We start from the raw sequence: 18,547 nt of genomic DNA, 5'->3' as shown, positions 1-18,547 counted from the left end.
CTTCTTGGTGGGTCCTTCTTCCCCAACCTCTCCCTACAATGGCAGTCGTCCCCCTAGATTCTATCTTGGCCTTCATTTTCTTTCTTTCGGCTGCACTGGGTCTTAGTTGCTGCACGTGGGATCGAGGTCCCTGATCAGGCTCCCAGCATTGGGAGCATGGAGTCTTAGCCACTGGACCACCAGGGAAGTTCCTTGGCCTTCATCTTCTTCCTACAACTGGTTAACAACCTATGGATGCCAGGCAAGTAATTTGAATGAGTCACTCGAGGATGGTGGATATGTGAAAATGTAGTACGTGCTGGAATTCACAAACAAGCATGCTCTCACTCTCTCTCTTTTTTTTTAGAAACGGTGACCCTCTTCCCCTCTTCTCTATCTTTCAGCTTCCACTTTCAATGGAGTCATGGGAGCAAAAAAAAAATTTGACTATCCTCTTCACTATTAAGAAAATCAGAGCAAATATGCTAAAAGACAGCTGATATCTGGTCTCAGCGATGGGGACCCAGTCCAGAGGAGTGAGCCTCCTGTAGGGGTGCCCTCTGAGGGAGGTAGCTGCCATCAACTGCCAATTGTTGTCACACATGGATCTAATGCCAGGTTGTCCAACTTTTTAAGAGAATTCAGAAATCCAGGTTTTATGTAAAAAAATCTCTTGGTTAAGTGTTTACATCTAATATTTTTTAAGGTAACATAAATGTGAGGGTCAAATATGCATGCACTGGAGCCAGTTCTAGTCACCAGGGCTGATCATTTTCGGCCTTGACTTAGCACATTGTGCGTGGAGCCCTGGCAGCACCTCTGCCCTGTTCTCCCTGGTGATCTGATTCAATACCAGTGATTTATTGCAACCACCACTCACAACCTGATTCCTCCTACCTTTATCTCTCCAGTCAAGACCTCTAGCCCCACACCCCAGTACTGCAATGGACACATTATTGGATCTCTCCACCTGAATGTTCATTCTTTCTATCTGTGGTTTTCTTCTGTACTTAAAATTTTTTTAAATTTTATATTGAAGCATAGTTGATTAACAATGTTGTGTTAGTTTCAGATGTACAGAACAGTGATTCAGGTATACCTACACAGGTATCTACTCTTTTTCAAAGCTATGGTTTTTCCAGTAGTGACTACTGTATGGATGTGAGAGACCATAAAGAAGTCTGAGTGCTGAAAAATTGATGCTTTTGTGCTGTGGTGTTGGAGAAGACTCTTGAGAGTCCCTTGGACTTCAAGGAGATCAAACCAGTCAATCCTAAAGGAAATCAATCCTGAACATTCATTGGAAGGACTGATGTTGAAGCTGAAGCTCCAATACTCTGGCCACCTGATGTGAAGAGCTGACTCATTAGAAAAGACCCTGATGCTGAGAAAGATTGAAGGCAGGAGAAGGGGATGACAGAGGACGAGATGGTTGGATGGCATCCCCAACTCCATGGACATGAGTTTGAGCAAGCTCCAGGAGATGGTGAAGGACAGGGAAGCCTGGTATGCTGCAGTCCGTGGGGTTGCAAAGAGTCGGACATGACTGAGTGAGTGAACAACAATTCTTTTTCCAAATCTTTTCCCATTTAGGTTATTATGGATTATTGAGCAGTGTTCCCTATGCTATACAATAGGCCCTTGTTGGTTATCTATTATAAATATATCTGCCTGTGCTTTTCAGACATTTATGTGCAGGTGACTCACGTAGGGCTCTTGTTAAAATGGAGATTCTGGTTCAGTGGGTCTGGCATACTGCCCAAAATCATGTGTTTCTGACGAGCTTCCAGCTGATGCCAACACCACTGGTCCACATATTAAGACACAGCCCCCATCTGAGGATAAGGCCCTTTCTTCAGATTTTCTCTCCCCTCTGCATACCTCCTCATTGTGGATGATAGAGTATCTGTCCACACACCCAAGCAAAGGTTTGGAATGTGATGTAGAGAGAACGGGAGAAGTAGAGGAGGAATCCTAAGCTTGGTGCCATGCAACCCCTTTACATTGATCCTCTTCATCCTCGCATGTGTGTCCACACCATCACAAGCTTGACTTACACCCCCGTGTCCTTCAGCCACTAGCCTCCTTACTGGTGTCCCTGCTCCAGCATTTGCCCCTCCAATGAATCCTCAAACATCTAACCAGTAGGATACTTCTAAAAAGCAAAATGATCTCATGAGTTGAACAAGGACACGTTTACAATCAGACAGAGAGGCAGGGTCCTCTGAGGCAGTTCATTAAGTATGATTATGAATAACAAAAGCAATGAAAGCAAGTCAAAGAAACAGTTTCCAACATGGAGTCAGAATTGGCTTCCTCCCCGCAACAATACTACTCAGCCATTAAAAAGGACAAAATAATGCTATTTGCAGCAACATGGATACAACTAGTTATTATCATACTAGGTGAAGAAAGTAAGACAAATACCATATGATAAAATATGGCACAAAGGGACCTATCTGCAAAACAGAAACAGACTCATGGACATATAGAACAGTCTTGTGGTTGCCAAGGGGGAGGGGGAAGGGAGAGGGATGGACTGAAAATTTGGGGTTATTTGATGCAAACTAATATATTTAGAATGGATAAACAACAAGGTCCTACTGGAAAGCACAAGGAACTATACCCAATCTCCTGGGATAAACCATAATGGGAAAGAATATTTAAAAATAACATATATATGTGTATAACTGAGTCACTTTGCTGTACAGTAGCAGAAATTAGCACAACACTGTAAATTAACTATACTTCAATTGAAAAATTAAAAAAAACAAATCAAGGTCACAAATATGTATTGAGCTCCTACCATACTCCAACCACTAGTCTAAGCACAAGGGGATACAGCAGTGAAGGAAATAAAGAAAAGCTCTGTTCTCATGTAACTCAGAGTCACATTGGAGGAGATAAACAAAAAAGTGAGTAAACAATACTTTGATGGAGAAAAATAAATCTGAGAAGAGGGAAAGTGAGTTGATGGAGGCTGTTTTGAGATTTGAAAGCAGTGAGGAAATGATTTCTATGTGGGGAAGAACACTCCAGCAAAAGGAGTCATAAGTATGGAGGAATTGGAATACACCTGATTGTTCAAGGGCCAGCAAGCTGGCCACTGTGGTTGGAGCAGAGTGACCTGGGAAGGAAGTGGCATGAGGTCCTAAAGTCCTGGAATAAAGGCAGGGTGAGGTGGAACAAACCTTGGAAGGCCTTGTAGGTGGCTGTAAGGACTTTCGGCTTTTATTGTGAGTGAGATGGAGAGCATTTTGGATACTTACATGGTTTCCAGCATCTTTTCTACCATGTATCAGGCTTTGTGATTTTTCCGTACAAATCCCTACTCATATCTCTGAGTACTTTCCTAGGAAAAATTTCTAGAAGTTAAAGTCTTTGGTCACAGGGTACAAATAACTTGAAGTGCTTATTGCATATTGCCAGGACTGCTTTCTAGAAAGTCTTGTTGTTGCTGCTGTTCTGTCATTCGGTTGTGCCCAACTCTTTGTGACCCAATGGATTGCAGCACGCCAGGTTTCCCTGTCCATCACCATCTCCCGGAGCTTGCTCAAATTCATGTCCATTGAGTTGGTGATGCCATCCAACCATCTCATCCTCTATCATCCCCTTCTCCTCCACTCTCAATCTTTCCCAGCATCAGGGTCTTTTCCAATGAGTCAGCTCTATGCATCAGGTGGCCAAAGTGTTGGAGCTTCAGCTTCAGTATCAGTCCTCCCAATCAATATTCAGGACTGATTTCCTTTATGATTGACAGGTTTGACTGCTGTCCAAGGGACTCTCAAGAGTCTTCTCCAGCACCACAGTTCAAAAGCATCAGTTCTTCAGCACTCAACCTTTTTTATTGTCCAGCTCTCACATCCATGGGCCTTCCCTGGTGATTCAGATGGTAAAGAATCTGCCTGCAATGCAGGAGACCCAGATTTGATCCCTGGGTCGGGAAAATCCCCTGGAGAAGGCAAGGGCTACCCACTCCAGTATTCTTGCCTAGAGAATTTCATGGACTGTGGAGCCTGGTAGGCTACAGTTCATGGGGTAGCAAAGAGTCGGACGCGACTGAGCAACTTTCACCTTCACCACATCCGTATATGACTACTGGAAAAACTGTAGCTTTGGCTATATGGATCTTTATAGGCAAAGTAATATCTCTGCTTTTTAATACGGTGTCTAGATTTGTCATAGCTTTTCTTCCAAAGAGTAAGCATCTTTCAATTTCATGGCTGCAGTCACTGTAGACCACTAGAAAGTCTATGTCCACTTATAATATACCTTAACTCATTGAATTGATCACCTACTACATGACAGACGTGAAATATGCTGTTGAACAAGATGAATCTTTCATCCTAGCCATTTCACTCTGGCCAGCATTGTGTCTGAGTGAGTATCTCGCTACACGCTTGCCAACACCAAGTATTACCATTCTCAAAAAGGTTCAAGTAGCCAAAGGCATAAAGAACGCTCTGATAATTTGAGTGATGAAAAATGATATGTTGTCACTGCATTCCTGTGTATGTATTTGATTACTAGTTAGGCTGAATTCCTTCCCACACATTTTCTAGCTAATCAGCCAATTGTCCTATTCTTCTTTAAACGTTCTTTAAAACCTTTGAAAATAATTTAAAGGAGGCAAGAAGCTTGGAAACATTAAAAGACTTAACATATATCTTGGGAAATAAGTAGTCCTCAGGTCAAATACATAGGCTTTAGACATTGATTTGAAGCCAAACATTATATATACTGCAACTCTCATGGGCTGGAGAGGGCTGTTTAGTCAAGAGCACCTGGCTTCTTTCCAGAGAACTTTGAGAATTGCCACTCTGAACGAGACCTTTCCACTGAGAGTTGCGACATGAACTAGAATGGTAGGAGGCTTGCTTTCAATCTCAACATCCCAGTGTTTGCCCAACAGCCCATTTTATTGAACATCAACTCTGCTTTGAAAGCATTTACATTTTCAATCTGGATCACTTCTTGAGGTTTTCAATGGCATTTTCTAAACTCTGTATGAAGCAAGACTACCTTTAATCCATTATCCCTCCAAGGGTATACCCTGCTATAGAGGTATATAGCAGGAAGGGCACTGGACTGTGACAAGTGAAAATTATAACCCCATCTGTGTGTGTGTGTGTGTGTGTGTGTGTGAGTCACTCAGTCATGTCTGACTCTTTGAGGCCCCATGGACTGTAGCCCACCAAGTTCCTCTGTCCATGGGATTTCCCCAGCCAGAATACTGGAGTGGGTTGCCATTCTCTTCTCCAAGGGATCTGCCCAACTCAGAGATCAAACCCCGCATCTCCTGCATTGGCAAGCAGATTCTTTACCAGCTGAGCCACCAGGGAAGCCCATAAACCCCCCTAGCCCTCCATAAAAACATTTCCCCAACTTTTTACTGAGATATAATTGATATATAACATCATGTAAGTTCTGGAACATATTGACCTCATACATTCATATTGTTACAGATTACCATTGTCATGTTAGCTAACACCTCTGGCACCTCACATAATTTTCATTTCTTCTAGTGGTGAGAAAAATTAAGATCCAGGCTCTTAGCAAATTTAATGCTTATAATATGATTTTGTTGTCTACAATTACTGTACTGCATTAGATCTCTAGGACTTATTTGCAAATGTGTATCCTTGAACATCTCTCCTACTGCCCTACTCCCAGCCCCTGGTAACCATCTTTCCATAATCTGTTTTTCAAGTTCAGTTTTGTTTTCTTTTATAGATTCCACATATCAGCAATATCACACAGTATTTGTCTTTCTCTGTCTGATATTTTCCCCACTTTTAATAATGGCTACCTTTGAGGAGAGAGAACCAGAGGTGAGGGGAGGGGATTGAAGTTACCTTTTGTATCCTGCTATAGTTTGAATTTTGTAAACTTAAACAAATATGCCCTTTAAAAATTTCAAACACGGTTTATCTGGGTGGGAGCTAGTGGCTTGTTGGTATTTTTTACTTTGTACCTCTCAGGAAAAAAGCCTGAAGAATTATTTATTATTAAAATATCCCTAGTTTTGTAAAACAAAATCTGTGTATGTGTGTGTGTGTGTGTGTCTCATATCTCTGCAGGAATACAGACCAAACTGCTAATGTGTGGGCTGAATTTCAAGATTGTTTGGGAAGCTGAGAGAGGGAGAAATGAGTTTCATTTGTTACTTATATATTGTTAAAGTGTGTTGTAGTGAACATGTATTACATTCTACATTTTTTTTCAGACAAGAAATAATAAACCATTTTTCCCCCTGAGGCTAAAAGGGACATGTGTTCATTCTGGAAAATATAGAATAGTATAAAAAAGAAACAATCACAACAGTTAACATTTTAGCATGCTTCCTTTCAGGCTTCCTTTTATACATTTTTTTACGTAGTTGAGTTCACGTTGTATATAGTTTTGTATCCTGTTTTTCTCTCTTAAGAATAAAACGCAAGCATTTTCCTGTGTCATGATAATATCTGTATGGGTGCATCACTACACAATTTTATGGTTTTGTCACAATCAGAGTGGAGCAATCAGCTATTTCTTAAAGCTGAACATTAAGGTTGTTTCCAGTTTTTCCACATTACAAATGATTCTTTGATGAGCATCTTAGTAACCAAATCTTCACTTGCATTTCTAAATGTTTCCTAGGGCTAGATCCCTACCGGTGGATTTAATGAACCAAAGAGTAGATTCCCAGAAGTAGGATATCAATGGATAGCAAATATTTTTTACAGATAACCAAAGGTTATACCAATTTCTACTCTCCCCAGCAGTGTACAAAAGTCTCTGACCAATATTGTATATAACCCCCGCCCCCCCTTTTTTTCTTTTATTCTTTCTGTAGGAAAGTAGTAGGTGAGAGAATTATCTTCATTTGTCATTGCTGTTGAGACTGAACATTTTTCACATGCTTATTCACCACTGGTATTCCTTCTTCTGTGAACTCTTTACTTTGATTTTTGCCCATTCACTAACTAGTCTCTTATAGTTTTCTTGTCAATCAAAATGAGCTCTCAAAAGATATGAATCTTTGTCTGTCATATTAGTTGCAAATGTAAATATTTTTCACAACTTTTTTTTTAACTGTCTTGGCCATACACAGATTTTTTTTGTTTTTTTTAAAAAGACAATCTGATTCTAACTACAGCCCAGTGCCCCCAGTTTGAGCCTGTTTTCCCTGATTAAACTGAAGAGGTTTGACAAAAGATCTGGAAAGGCCATTTCAGCTAATCCTAAATTTAGATCTGTGAATAAAAGTGTGTGGGCCCGACTTAAAGATTGTTCGGTTCATATGCACTTTTGCATGATTTATGGAGAAGGAAATGACAACCCACTCCAGGATTCTTGCCTGGAAAATTCCATGGACAGAAGAGCCTGGTGGGCTATAGTCCATACGGTCACAAAGAGTGGGACAAGACTGAGTGGCTGAGCACACACACAAATGATTTAAGAAGACGGGGTGGGGGGGGGAGGGATGGAAGCAATTTGTGCCAGAAATTTTTAGAATTCTGAGGTAAGAAGCCAATTCTCTCCAGTCTCCTGCGTGTTGGGAGGGGGAGTAAATTTTGTGCCAGAGAACAGAACTCTTGATGGAAAAGTACTGCTCTGGGTTGCAGATGTGTACATGGCTTGGCTTTAATTATTTTTTCCCCTTCTCTCTACCCTTTCTTCTGCTCCCCTCCCCCTGCCACCATAAAGAGGGCAGCCATATTAGGACTCTAAAGGGTACAGACAGTGCTTCCTCCCCGAGGCTGCTCCTGTGCAGCCGGTTAGCACATCAAAGGCCGGATGAAATACCGGGGAAACAAGGGCCCAAATCTAGGATCCTTCCAAACTCCCACCTTCATCTGGGCTCTAGCACAGGGTTACTGTGACTGCCAAGGATAGCTCGACCAACTTCAAATAGAAGAATACTGCCAAACAAAGAAACTTTGGTCATTATTCTGAGCCAAAAAACCAAAACAAACAAACAATAACAACAACCAAAAAAAGTGCAACAGAGTATTGCCCGCTGATGCCCTGGGATTGAGCAAATCAGTGATTGCAAAAAGGATTTAGTGTTCCAAAAACAAATCAAATGATCCGATCCGTTTCACCAGACATTGAGAGAGTTATCAGATGAGGCCCGGGCACTGATTTGACCTCATCCCGAGGTGTGTCTGCCCCACAGCATCTGGTGGGAGGAGGATTGGAGAAAGGCCGCCAAGGGGAGCGAGGTGAAAATGGTTAGTCTGGGTCTCTAGGGTGGGAAAGGAGTTTAAGGAGTGAGTTTCCTGTCTCCTAAGAGAGCCTCGTGATCCCGAGGGTTGGCCAGGGAAAGATGAGTCTTCTGAATGGAAGGCAGGGAGAAGCTTAAAGCAGGAGAAATGGAGTTAGTGTTGGTTCGCATCAGGTCGCTGAGGGGACCTTATACAGAGCCCGGGAAAGCCAAGCGGGTAGGTGTGTGATGAACAACTGGGGGTAAGGAGGGGGGCTGCGTGATGCGTCGCAGTTAGCTAGAGGCTGGCGTGGGGGTGGCGTGAGGCTGCGGCCAGGCCTTACAGGTATTGCTGAGGGGTGTGTTCCACAATCTCGGCAGCGGAGGAGGTAGGATTCGGCTGGGGGAGGGGAGCCACCACCAAACTGAGGCAAGGTGGGGGGCCTGAGCTGGGCGGGGCCTGACTGAGCCGAGCCAGGAGCCTCCGCGGCCGCGGGGAGGCGGGGCTCAGAGGCCCCGCCTGTCCGCCTCCGTCTCCGCCCCGCCTGGCTCCGCCTCCTCCGCTGGCTAGTCTTGGTCAGCCGGGCCCCGCGCTCCAGTAGCTCGCGGAGAGGGAGGAGAAAGCGAGTTCCGGATTCCTGCCTGTCCCGGCCCAACCTTTGCTCCAGCGATCATGGCTGCCGAGGATGTGGCGGCGACCGGCGCAGACCCGAGCGAGCTCGAGAGCGGCGGGCTGCTGCATGAGATTTTCACGTCGCCGCTCAACCTGCTGCTCCTCGGCCTCTGCATCTTTCTGCTCTACAAGATCGTGCGCGGGGACCAGCCGGCGGCCAGCGACAGCGACGACGACGAGCCGCCCCCGCTGCCCCGCCTTAAGCGGCGCGACTTCACCCCTGCCGAGCTGAGGCGCTTCGATGGCGTACAGGACCCGCGTATACTCATGGCCATCAATGGCAAGGTGTTCGACGTAACCAAAGGCCGCAAGTTCTACGGGCCTGGTACGGCGGCTGGCCGGGGGGCCGTAAAGACAAAAGAAGGGGCCCCGGCACGGGGCTGGGTCCCGGAGAGGCGAGGAGGGAGCGGGACGCCCGGGGAGGGGCTGGAATGGTGTCCAGCTTGGGAGGGCGGGGCAGGGAGGCTCCCCGGGCTGGCAGGGGGCCAGAGACGCCCTAGAAAGGCTGCGAGCCGGCGGGATCACAGATTCCCGGTCCGCACCGCCAGCCTCGGCGTGGGGTGGAGGAAGAAGACTGAAATGCTTAAGCCGGGGGTGGATGGTGGGGTGAGATCGCCAGTCTGGAAGGCGGAGGGCGGGGGGTGGCACCGCAGAGCGCAGTGTTGGGGGAGTTTCGAAGGTATGGGGTTCGAGGGTTCTTGGAAGGAGGGGATGATGTCGGACTGGGGAAAGGAAATGAGAGTGTCTCGAGGGAAACGTGATGGGAGGGAGGGCGAAAGAAGGTCGGGAGGTCCAGCCTTGGAGGGGCCGGGAAGGCCGATGACGCCAGGAGTAGCCATGAGGAATGGGGAGGTGTGGGAGAAGGAAATGGGAAACGGGATTAGCAGCAGGTTGGAGCACTGTGCGTGGCAGTGATGTGTGTGCTCTCTGTGTGATGCGTATGTGGCATGTCAGGCTTGTGTGTGTGCGTGCACACGCGTGCGCTAGCAATGTGGCATGTGTTTGGTATGTGTGTGGCAGACGGGGAAAGCGGGGAGGTGAACAGGGGAAGCTCCATAGGGGGAAGGGGACTGGATGTAGAAGGCTGAATGTAGCGGTCGATAGGAATGTGGCAAGACCAGAAGGTAATACAGTATTACACTCCATAGCAGGAGAGAAGGAACTAGAAGCCAAAAAAAAAAAAAAATGGAGGGAGGGAGAAGTGGGAGGATCCTGAGAAACAAAAGGGGTAGGGCTAGGAAGGCTGCTGGGTGTGGGGATTTCGTGGAAAAGCCAACCAGAGGGGAAATGAGGGCTGCTTGACTGAGGAGCTGTTGGAGAGGGACAGGCTTGGTAGGGCCTTAGAAATGAGGCTTTTCCAGGCTTGGTTGCAGATCAGAATCACCTGATGCACTTTAGGTACAATACAGATTCCCGGCCTAATCTCCCCCAAGAATGGGGGAAAGGAGCAATCCAGAAATCTGCATTTTAACACGCCCACCCCCAGGCAAATTTGGGACGTCTCCCGTTTCCGAAAGTTCTGCTTTGCAGCATGTTTGGATCAGAGGAGGAAGGGGTTTTAGCTCTGCCAGTATGGATGCGTCTAAAATCAGGGGGTTCAGGGAGAGGAGGAAGAGCGTAGAAGACAGCAATCTGCCTTCATCCCCACTCCTGGTTGGTTTTACTCTCCCCCTCAAACTCATCAACATCAGATGTATTAAAGCACTCTCCCACGCCACAGTTTTTCTTTGGGGAGGATTTAGAAGACCTACTTCCTAGAAACATGTAACTATCAAAATAATTTGAAAACCATACCTATAGTATTTGTCAGTTACAGTGGCGCCCCTAAAGGCTTTATCAGTAAACATAATCATGTAAATATCTGTTATGACCAAGCCGCCCCATAAAGCAGTTGAAACATGCCTGGAGCTTCGTCACATGATTGTAGTTTGCAAAGTCATTGAGAGGAATGTAGGCCTGTGTACAGAGCTTGAAACTGGGAGTCAGGCAGCCTGGGTTCTCTGCCTTGTTGGATCACTGACCACCTGTGTGACCTGGGGCAAAGCACTGTTCTTTCTAGGCCTTAGTTGTTCCTCTTTAAAGTGATAAGGATGGCCCGTTGTGAGATCTCAGTCTCTACCTGCATGAGTCTGTGAATGTGTAACATCACTATAATACTTTGTATTATAAAGGATTCCTGAAAATGATTCATTATTTTTAATGATGTTGTATGCACGGCACCTTTGTTGGTGCTGGGAATATAGTAGTGAACAAAACAGGCCTACATCTCTGCTCATGGAGCTTACATTCTAGTGACTATACATTCTGGTGGGTAATGTATATATTCTCCAAAGATTTTTAATGCTCCCCCCAGAGTGTTTTCAGTATTCCATAACCATAAGTTCTAAAATGGTGGGATCCAAATCCATCTACTTGGCCTGTTTACCTTCTCTAGTAGAAATGGTAGTATGTAATGGTGATGAAAAACAACCATTTTTCTTTGGAATCTTATGTGCCTTTAAAAGTTGATCACAAATTTCGTCTAATTTGTAAAAATAAAATTTTCCTAGTGGATTGAGGTTTCGGGTGGCCAGGCCATATTGAAATGTGGTCTGTCCTCATACTTGGTGTGGTAGTTACCTGCAAACTTCTTCATATCTGACTTGCTACTTGGTCTACCTTTGGGGAAACAACACATTGTTTAAAGTACACTGGATTCTTTTCATTTACTGGTGCAATATTTAAGTCGAAAAATTCATTTGAAGTACATACAGAATGATTCACTGTTCTCTTAGATAAAAATTTAGTATCATTATGTATAATAGCAGCCAGATATTTTATAGAATTTTCAGAGTCTTCAAACCCACCCAAAACAGCTGACAGACCTGATTCCATGCCATCATTTCCTTACTGACAGTGAAGATTATGTAACCTGTGGATAGATTTCTAAACCACTGATACTCATAAAATGATTTCTCCTGCAGAGGCCATACATTAATGTTCAACACAGTCTAGTCTCACAACCAAAGATCTCTGTGAGACTCTTGGTTCATTAAATTGTGTCAGCATAGGTGCCTCACAACTAAAGATCTCTGTGAGACACTCTTGGCTCATTAAATTGTATCAGCGTACATGTATAAAATATTTCTATTTACACTCTAGTGTTTCTTATCTTCCCAGGTGGCGCTAGTGGTAAAGAACCCACCTGCCAATGAAGGAGGCATAAGAGATGTGGGTTCAATCCCTGGGTCAGGAAGATTCCCTGGAGGAGGGCGTGGCAACCCACTCCAGTATTCTTGCTTGGAGAATTCCATGGACAGAGGAGCCTGGCAAGCTGCAGTCCATAGGGTCACACAGAGTTGGACACGACTGAGTGACTTAGCACGCACACATATTTCTTATCTTCAGAAACCATAACTTTCACTGGTGCAGCCCTAGTCCCTAGAACAGAGCCAGGTTCCAGGTTCAATGTCCAGAAGTTGAATTCTGACCCATGAACTATATCTTGGATAATTCCCTACTAACACCCTCCCCCGGGGAGATAATCATTTATGGCTTTTTTTTATTAGCTACTTGCAATCACAAGAAATGAATGCTACGGTATAGCATTTTGATTTAGTTTTAGGTATTTAAAAGTTTAATGACAACAGGTCTTTCAGTATTCACTGGTAATGATCAAAGGATCCACGTCAATCACTTATGGTTTCAAATGGAATTCGATATTCAAAAATGGGCTCTTCATGCTCACTGGTAAGGAAGCCATTTTCTGTATTTGAGCCACAGAGAAATTGACTAATAGACAATTGGTCTTTGGTTTTGTTTTGTTTTTAAAGAGGGGCCGTATGGAGTCTTTGCTGGAAGAGATGCATCCAGAGGCCTTGCCACCTTTTGCCTGGATAAGGAAGCACTGAAGGATGAGTACGATGACCTTTCTGACCTCACTCCTGCCCAGCAGGAGACCCTGAGTGACTGGGACTCTCAGTTCACTTGTAAGTGCTTTTTTTTTTTTATTTTGCCAGGGTCAGATTTCTACCAATAATGGGATTCACAGCAGTACAATAGTTATTACTAAGCAGCCTGCGACTGTGGAGCATTTTGATAGGCTCCTGAATCTTGGACAGATCAAGTTCATGGCTTGAAGTAATTGTAGCAGTGCTGAGTCACTTGCCATGACTGCATCCCAATATCTAGCTAGTTCTCTGTGCAAACCTGGGTTTTCTGTTTTTGAAATTCCTGAGGTTTGCATAGATTTTCCCACTAAGAGTTGGTGTGCAGGGGAAAGGAGAGTGGCCATCTTGGCTACAGAAGGATTTTCATAAGCCCTTACTTGTAGAACTTGCTGTTTAAAAGCAGCCCACATTGCTGTTAAAGAATGAGAGACTTGTATTGTACAAAACAGCTTCTCTTTGAATCTAACTGAGCCTAACTATAGGCCTCATCTACAAATGATACTTATCATCTGCCCAGCAACAATGGTGTCTACGTTTCTTAAAAAGAAAGCAAAAAGGAGACACTTGTTTCTTGGCTTATGCTATGGACCAAGGGCTTTGGGGGGAAATAGGGCTGGAGGTCAAGTTCAAATCTAAGAATTGGGAAATTGGCTTTTGTCCAACCTAAGTGTTTAATGATCACTTTAGCAATATTTCACTGCTAAGAATTTGAAGAATAATCCTTCCAAGTTTTGAAACAGTATGTAAAGACAGTGACCATTTCCTTGAGGGTCATTTTTCATTGTAAATGTTGTTTTCTATTTACTGTTCTGTTTTTGTTTTTGTTTTTTTGCTAAATTCAACCGTTTTCTTTGAGAGTAATGCTCACCTCAGAGAGAGTTCTGGATTAATAATTAGCCAGGTATAACTCTACCTTTAGAGTTTGGATCCCAAGCCGACTAAGTATAACTTTCAAGTCCAGAGGCAAGTCTTTGTACTCTGAAAACATAATTCAGCTATCTAACAGTCCCTCATTTTTTGTATCTTCAGGATGCCTTTGTAACAATAGATTGTTCTATATGAAACCAATGAGTTGTAATTAATAATTTACAAAGCTCTATTTTATAGGGCTTAACTTCATCAATGGGGGTAAAAAACCATGGTTCCCCCAACCCCTTAAACTAAGGCTAGTCCCAAATACTGTTGTGACACTTGAGCTACACTCAAAACTGGCATGGTTTCCCCTTAAGGCAGGTTTCTCAGGTGCCACCCAGCTTTTATTTGTCTTGCACAGTCACCAGCACCCCAGGGACCTTTATAATATGTTCAAATAGGCAAGTTCTAATTGTTCCTGATGATTATTTCACAGCAAAGTAGCTCCAGTTACCTGGTTAAACAGGTTGGTTACTCCTTTAATTCCTACCCATATTCAGAAAGAGGAGTTCTCTTGACCTCTGACACTGAGATAATTAACCCTACACTAACTTGACCCAGTAATACAGCCAATATGGTGGTCATCTGCTGACTCAATCCCTCCTCGAGTCTCTTACATTCTGGTTGCCCTCTTAAACCTGCGTTATCCAAAATCTCCAATGTTCTCCTATTTCCTTTACCACTGCCTTTAACCACGTCTATCTTTTTTCCCCCGAGTTGAGGGAAATTTCTTTCTCCTGCTCTTCCCTTTATCCTCTGAGACTATTATCATTCCTTCCTCTCACTGTCAGACAAGCATCTAATAATCATGGCTGCCCCTAACCACTGTTCCATCCCTCCTTGCTCTCTACAGTATGGTTTCTGCCCCCACCATTCCACTGAACCTTCTGTCTCAAATGTTTACAGAGACCTGCATGTTGCCAACACTAATTGCAGTTCTCCAGTCCCTGTTGTCAGTCTCCAGTCACATGCTCCAGTCACAAAGTCCCCATTTCGGTCCATGGAGTCTCCAGTGTTCACTTCCTTAACTCCTGTTTACAGTTGCCTTTAATGGGTCTCATATCCTTCTGTTTTCACCCCCATGGACACTGCCTTCCTCCTGGCTCTCGTTTCTCCCCATAGGGATCTGTCCGCTGGCCTCCTAGTCACCCTATCCCTGGACTCTCCTGACTAATCTGCCCTGCCCTCTATACACAGTGAAACCGTTGTTACCACAGCACTATTTTACCTTGTCATTCCTTTGTACACTTTCGGTTCCCTTTGCCATCTATGGGATAAGTTCAGACTCTTCAGGCTGCCTTTCCACATCTTTCGTAAGGTTTCCCCACCCTGTTTGGCTGGCACTGCTCCCAGTCTCCTCCTGCCAACTCAGTCCCTTTATTGCTCCCCAGATACGTTTGGTCTCACCTGCATGCCTTTGTGTGTGGCGTTGGCACTTTGTGGAAACCCCTCCTTCCCCAAGTCCTTTCTACACATCTTCCAAAGCATATCTTTCTCCCACGAAGTGTCCTGCAACCCTTCCAACTAACTCATACCCTTGCTCTGCTGAACATTCCCCCACACAAACAACCCACTTTGACATTACCTTGCACACACACTGTCGGGCATCACTCCCCATTCTATACTTCTGTCTGCTGAACATAACTAACTCCTTGGGACTTGGCTGGGACTATGGTATAAACTGCCTTCAAGAAGCCTAACATGTTTTTGTGTCGGCCTTTTGGCTAAGATCAAATGTGTGTGTTGCTTATAGGCTTCTCGTAAGTGCTTTCAAAGGAAATATGGTAGTGGTTTTCTCCAAAGCGTGAGAATGATCAGTTTTGGCATCTTCTTTCCTTCCAGTCAAGTACCATCACGTGGGCAAACTGCTGAAGGACGGGGAGGAGCCCACCGTGTACTCAGACGAGGAGGAGCCAAAAGATGAGAGCACTCGGAAGAATGATTAAGGCCTTCAGCGGAAGCATATCTATTTTTGTATTTTGCAGAATCATTTGTAACATTCCAGTCTGTCTTTAAAACATGGTGATTTCAATATTTAGAAAAGTTTTGAACTTGCTGTACATTTTTTTAATTAACATCACTAGTGACACTGATAAAGCTAACTCTGTCTTAGAATGCATGATATGTTTGTGTGTCACAAATCCAGAAAGTGAACCGCAGTGCTGTAAGACAAATGTTATTACTGTTTCTCTTCTATCTGTAGTCAGTGCAGGCTGAGTTGGAACTTGTGTTTCCTGAGAGACAGGTAAGACATGGGTATTCCCCCCAAACAAGTTTAAACGTTAAATGTGTGAAGTCCTTCAGGCGTCAAGGAACACAGAATGAACTTTGAGTCATGGTATTCTCTAAAGATAGAGAAAATCCTTTATTTCTCAATTGACCTAACTGCATGATTTCTATTTTCTCTACCTCTAAAGCAAATATGCAGTGTTCCAAAGACTTTGGTATTGATTAAAGAGAGCAGTCCAGTACAAAATGAAATCTCAAAGCTGGACTCAGTCACAGGTAACCTACTTTTCTGTTTGGGGACAGCATCATTGTCCTGTGCTCTTTGGAACACTCAGTTGCTCTCACTTAACAGTAATCTCCAATGAGGCTGAAAATAGGATCTCAACATTCCAAAGCAAGCTTTGACGAAAATCAGCTGGCTTGCCTAAAAAACGAAAATACATGAATAAGATTGTAGGACTATTTTCCCCATCCCTGTGTTCTTGGTTATTTCACATGATTGGACATGCGAGGGGGCCGTGTAGGACAGGAGCAGATTGCTCTCTAAGAGCCTTCACACACACCCCTGAAGAATGAGGAAATCGTACACATTACTGGCCAAGTGGTTTTTCAAGTGTATTCATAACCTAACAGTTATTCCTCTGTTGTTACAAAACTATAGCCACTGCAAGAGTTGTAGTCAAGTGTCTTGGTCTTTGATATTGGTCTTGGTTAACAATAAACTTAGCTTAAGTAGACTGTACAGTTGTATGAATTTGTAAAAGTATTATATGAATAACTAGTGAGGTTTCAAATCTTGTAATTGTAGTTGAATAGTCATTGTATTTTCTTGTGAACTGTGTTTAATGGTTTTACCTCAAATCAGAAAACAAAATGAAGTGCTTTGGTCAGTTAATAAAATGGTTTTACCCAGTATAGTGTGGTGGATTGCCTTATTACTTTTAAACCTTAATCTGAGGAAGCAGATTCAAGAGTTTCAGTTCTGAGTGACGTTTTTTGTCTTCCAAAAGAGACAAGGAAAGGGGTACAACTTCATAGAGGCTGCACACCAAAAACCAAGTACCAACTTATCCTGTTAAAATAATGAGTTGAATTTACTTTTTTAAGTCAGAATTTAATAAACTCAGAGACAGACTTCTGCCTTGAATTCTATAGCAAGTTTACTAAGGAGCAACTCGGGTGTTCATTGGAGGGACTGATGCTGAAGCTGAAACTCCAATACTTTGGCCACCTCATTCGAAGAGTTGACTCATTGGAAAAGACCCTGATGCTGGGAGGGATTGGGGGCAGGAGGAGAAGGGGACGACAGAGGACAAGATGGTTGGATGGCATTACCGACTCGATGGGCATGAGTTTGAGTGAACTCTGGGAGTTGGTGATGGACAGGGAGGCCTGGCGTGCTGCGATTCATGGGGTCGCAAAGAGTCGGACACGACTGAGCGACAACTAACTTAACTCACTCTAGTGAAGACTTACTGAGTGCCAAGGCAGGTTTTGTTTTTACTTCATCATCGGATTAGGAAAGTGTTCAGGAACCTTATGGTAGCAAAGTTGATTCACTTCATGCCAAAAGAAGGATATGAGACTTACATATGCAGTCGATTGTATAAACATACAACCTATTACTCAGAAGATTAGTGTTTTGCCATTTTCATGTGAAAATTCACAGACTCTTCTTACAAGGGAGGTACTCCCTGAACCAGAGAGGGCTCAGAGCTTTCCAGCTTTTATGTTCTCAAACCATATTGCCTGTTTTTGTTGTTTTAAAATGTGTCCTTTTCCTGCATTAGTTTTCACCCAACAAATGTTTGAGCTGCCTGTTTTGTGCCAAGCAACCTGTTAGGCCGTATGCTTTGGGGGAAGGGGAGGGAGAGAGAAACTGGGCCACCTTTGCAGCCTGAGATTAGGCTACTCCTTTTACTCAAACAGGTTTGTCTGATGCCAAGAGGAAAACATCCAGAGCCTGGTTAAAAGCTTCAACCCCAGATAGCCGGATTCCCCCCATTCAGAACTAAACATTGTATTGATTACAGGTAAAGGGATATTACTATCAGGCAGGACTTTCCTCTAGAAACTTAAATCCAGCTCACACAGTTGTAAGCCGTATTATGTAAAAGGCACCGTTTGAGAAGATGGGGGAGTGGTGGTTACAGCCATGGCACCAGCCATGCCAACCAGGGAGGGGCCCAGGTGAACAGCTCTTTCCTCCTCCCCTGCTTTCTTCCAGCCCCTGCCTAGACACCGTGTTCTCAGTCCCAACATCTGAGGGTCAGAAGCAGCATTTGCTACGTGCTTGCAGCATCTCTGTGGCTTCTCTACACAATATCATGTTCACCTTACCTCAGAGGGCCACACTTCATGCAAACCCTCAATCCAGAATGAGCAAAAGCAGCCTTTGCTGTCTCAGAAAAAGCTCTTTGAACAAAAAGAAGCTCTAAAGTGCCCAGTTGCCCTCTAAGGTACCAGTCTGCCTTTGTTACAGATATTTAGAAGAAATTTGCTGAACATTTCGTGTGAAAATACAGTTAACTCTTTCAGGATCAAAGACTGATCACTGAAGCCCCTCACATCTATGACTGGACTCCCCATCCCACACCCACATGTTTTTGGAAATGGGGTAACTTCTACACTTTCACC

The 18,547-nt window shown here is 44.1% G+C and overlaps 1 protein-coding gene across 1 annotated transcript; it reads left to right on the top strand.

The window, feature by feature from the left end:
• The first annotated feature begins 8,755 nt into the window (after positions 1-8,755).
• PGRMC1 (progesterone receptor membrane component 1) lies at positions 8,756-16,825 on the top strand. Its single transcript, XM_065915805.1, has 3 exons — positions 8,756-9,165; positions 12,653-12,808; positions 15,524-16,825. Exons 1-3 carry the CDS (start codon positions 8,841-8,843, stop codon positions 15,625-15,627), a joined length of 585 nt encoding a protein of 194 aa, XP_065771877.1. The 5' UTR covers positions 8,756-8,840; the 3' UTR covers positions 15,628-16,825.
• Positions 16,826-18,547: the final 1,722 nt, after the last annotated feature.

Source organism: Muntiacus reevesi, chromosome X, assembly GCF_963930625.1.
Source record: "Muntiacus reevesi chromosome X, mMunRee1.1, whole genome shotgun sequence".
Classification (NCBI taxonomy): domain Eukaryota; kingdom Metazoa; phylum Chordata; class Mammalia; order Artiodactyla; family Cervidae; genus Muntiacus; species Muntiacus reevesi.
Note: the sequence above shows the minus strand (reverse complement) of the source record. Positions and strands in the feature narration are given on the sequence as shown.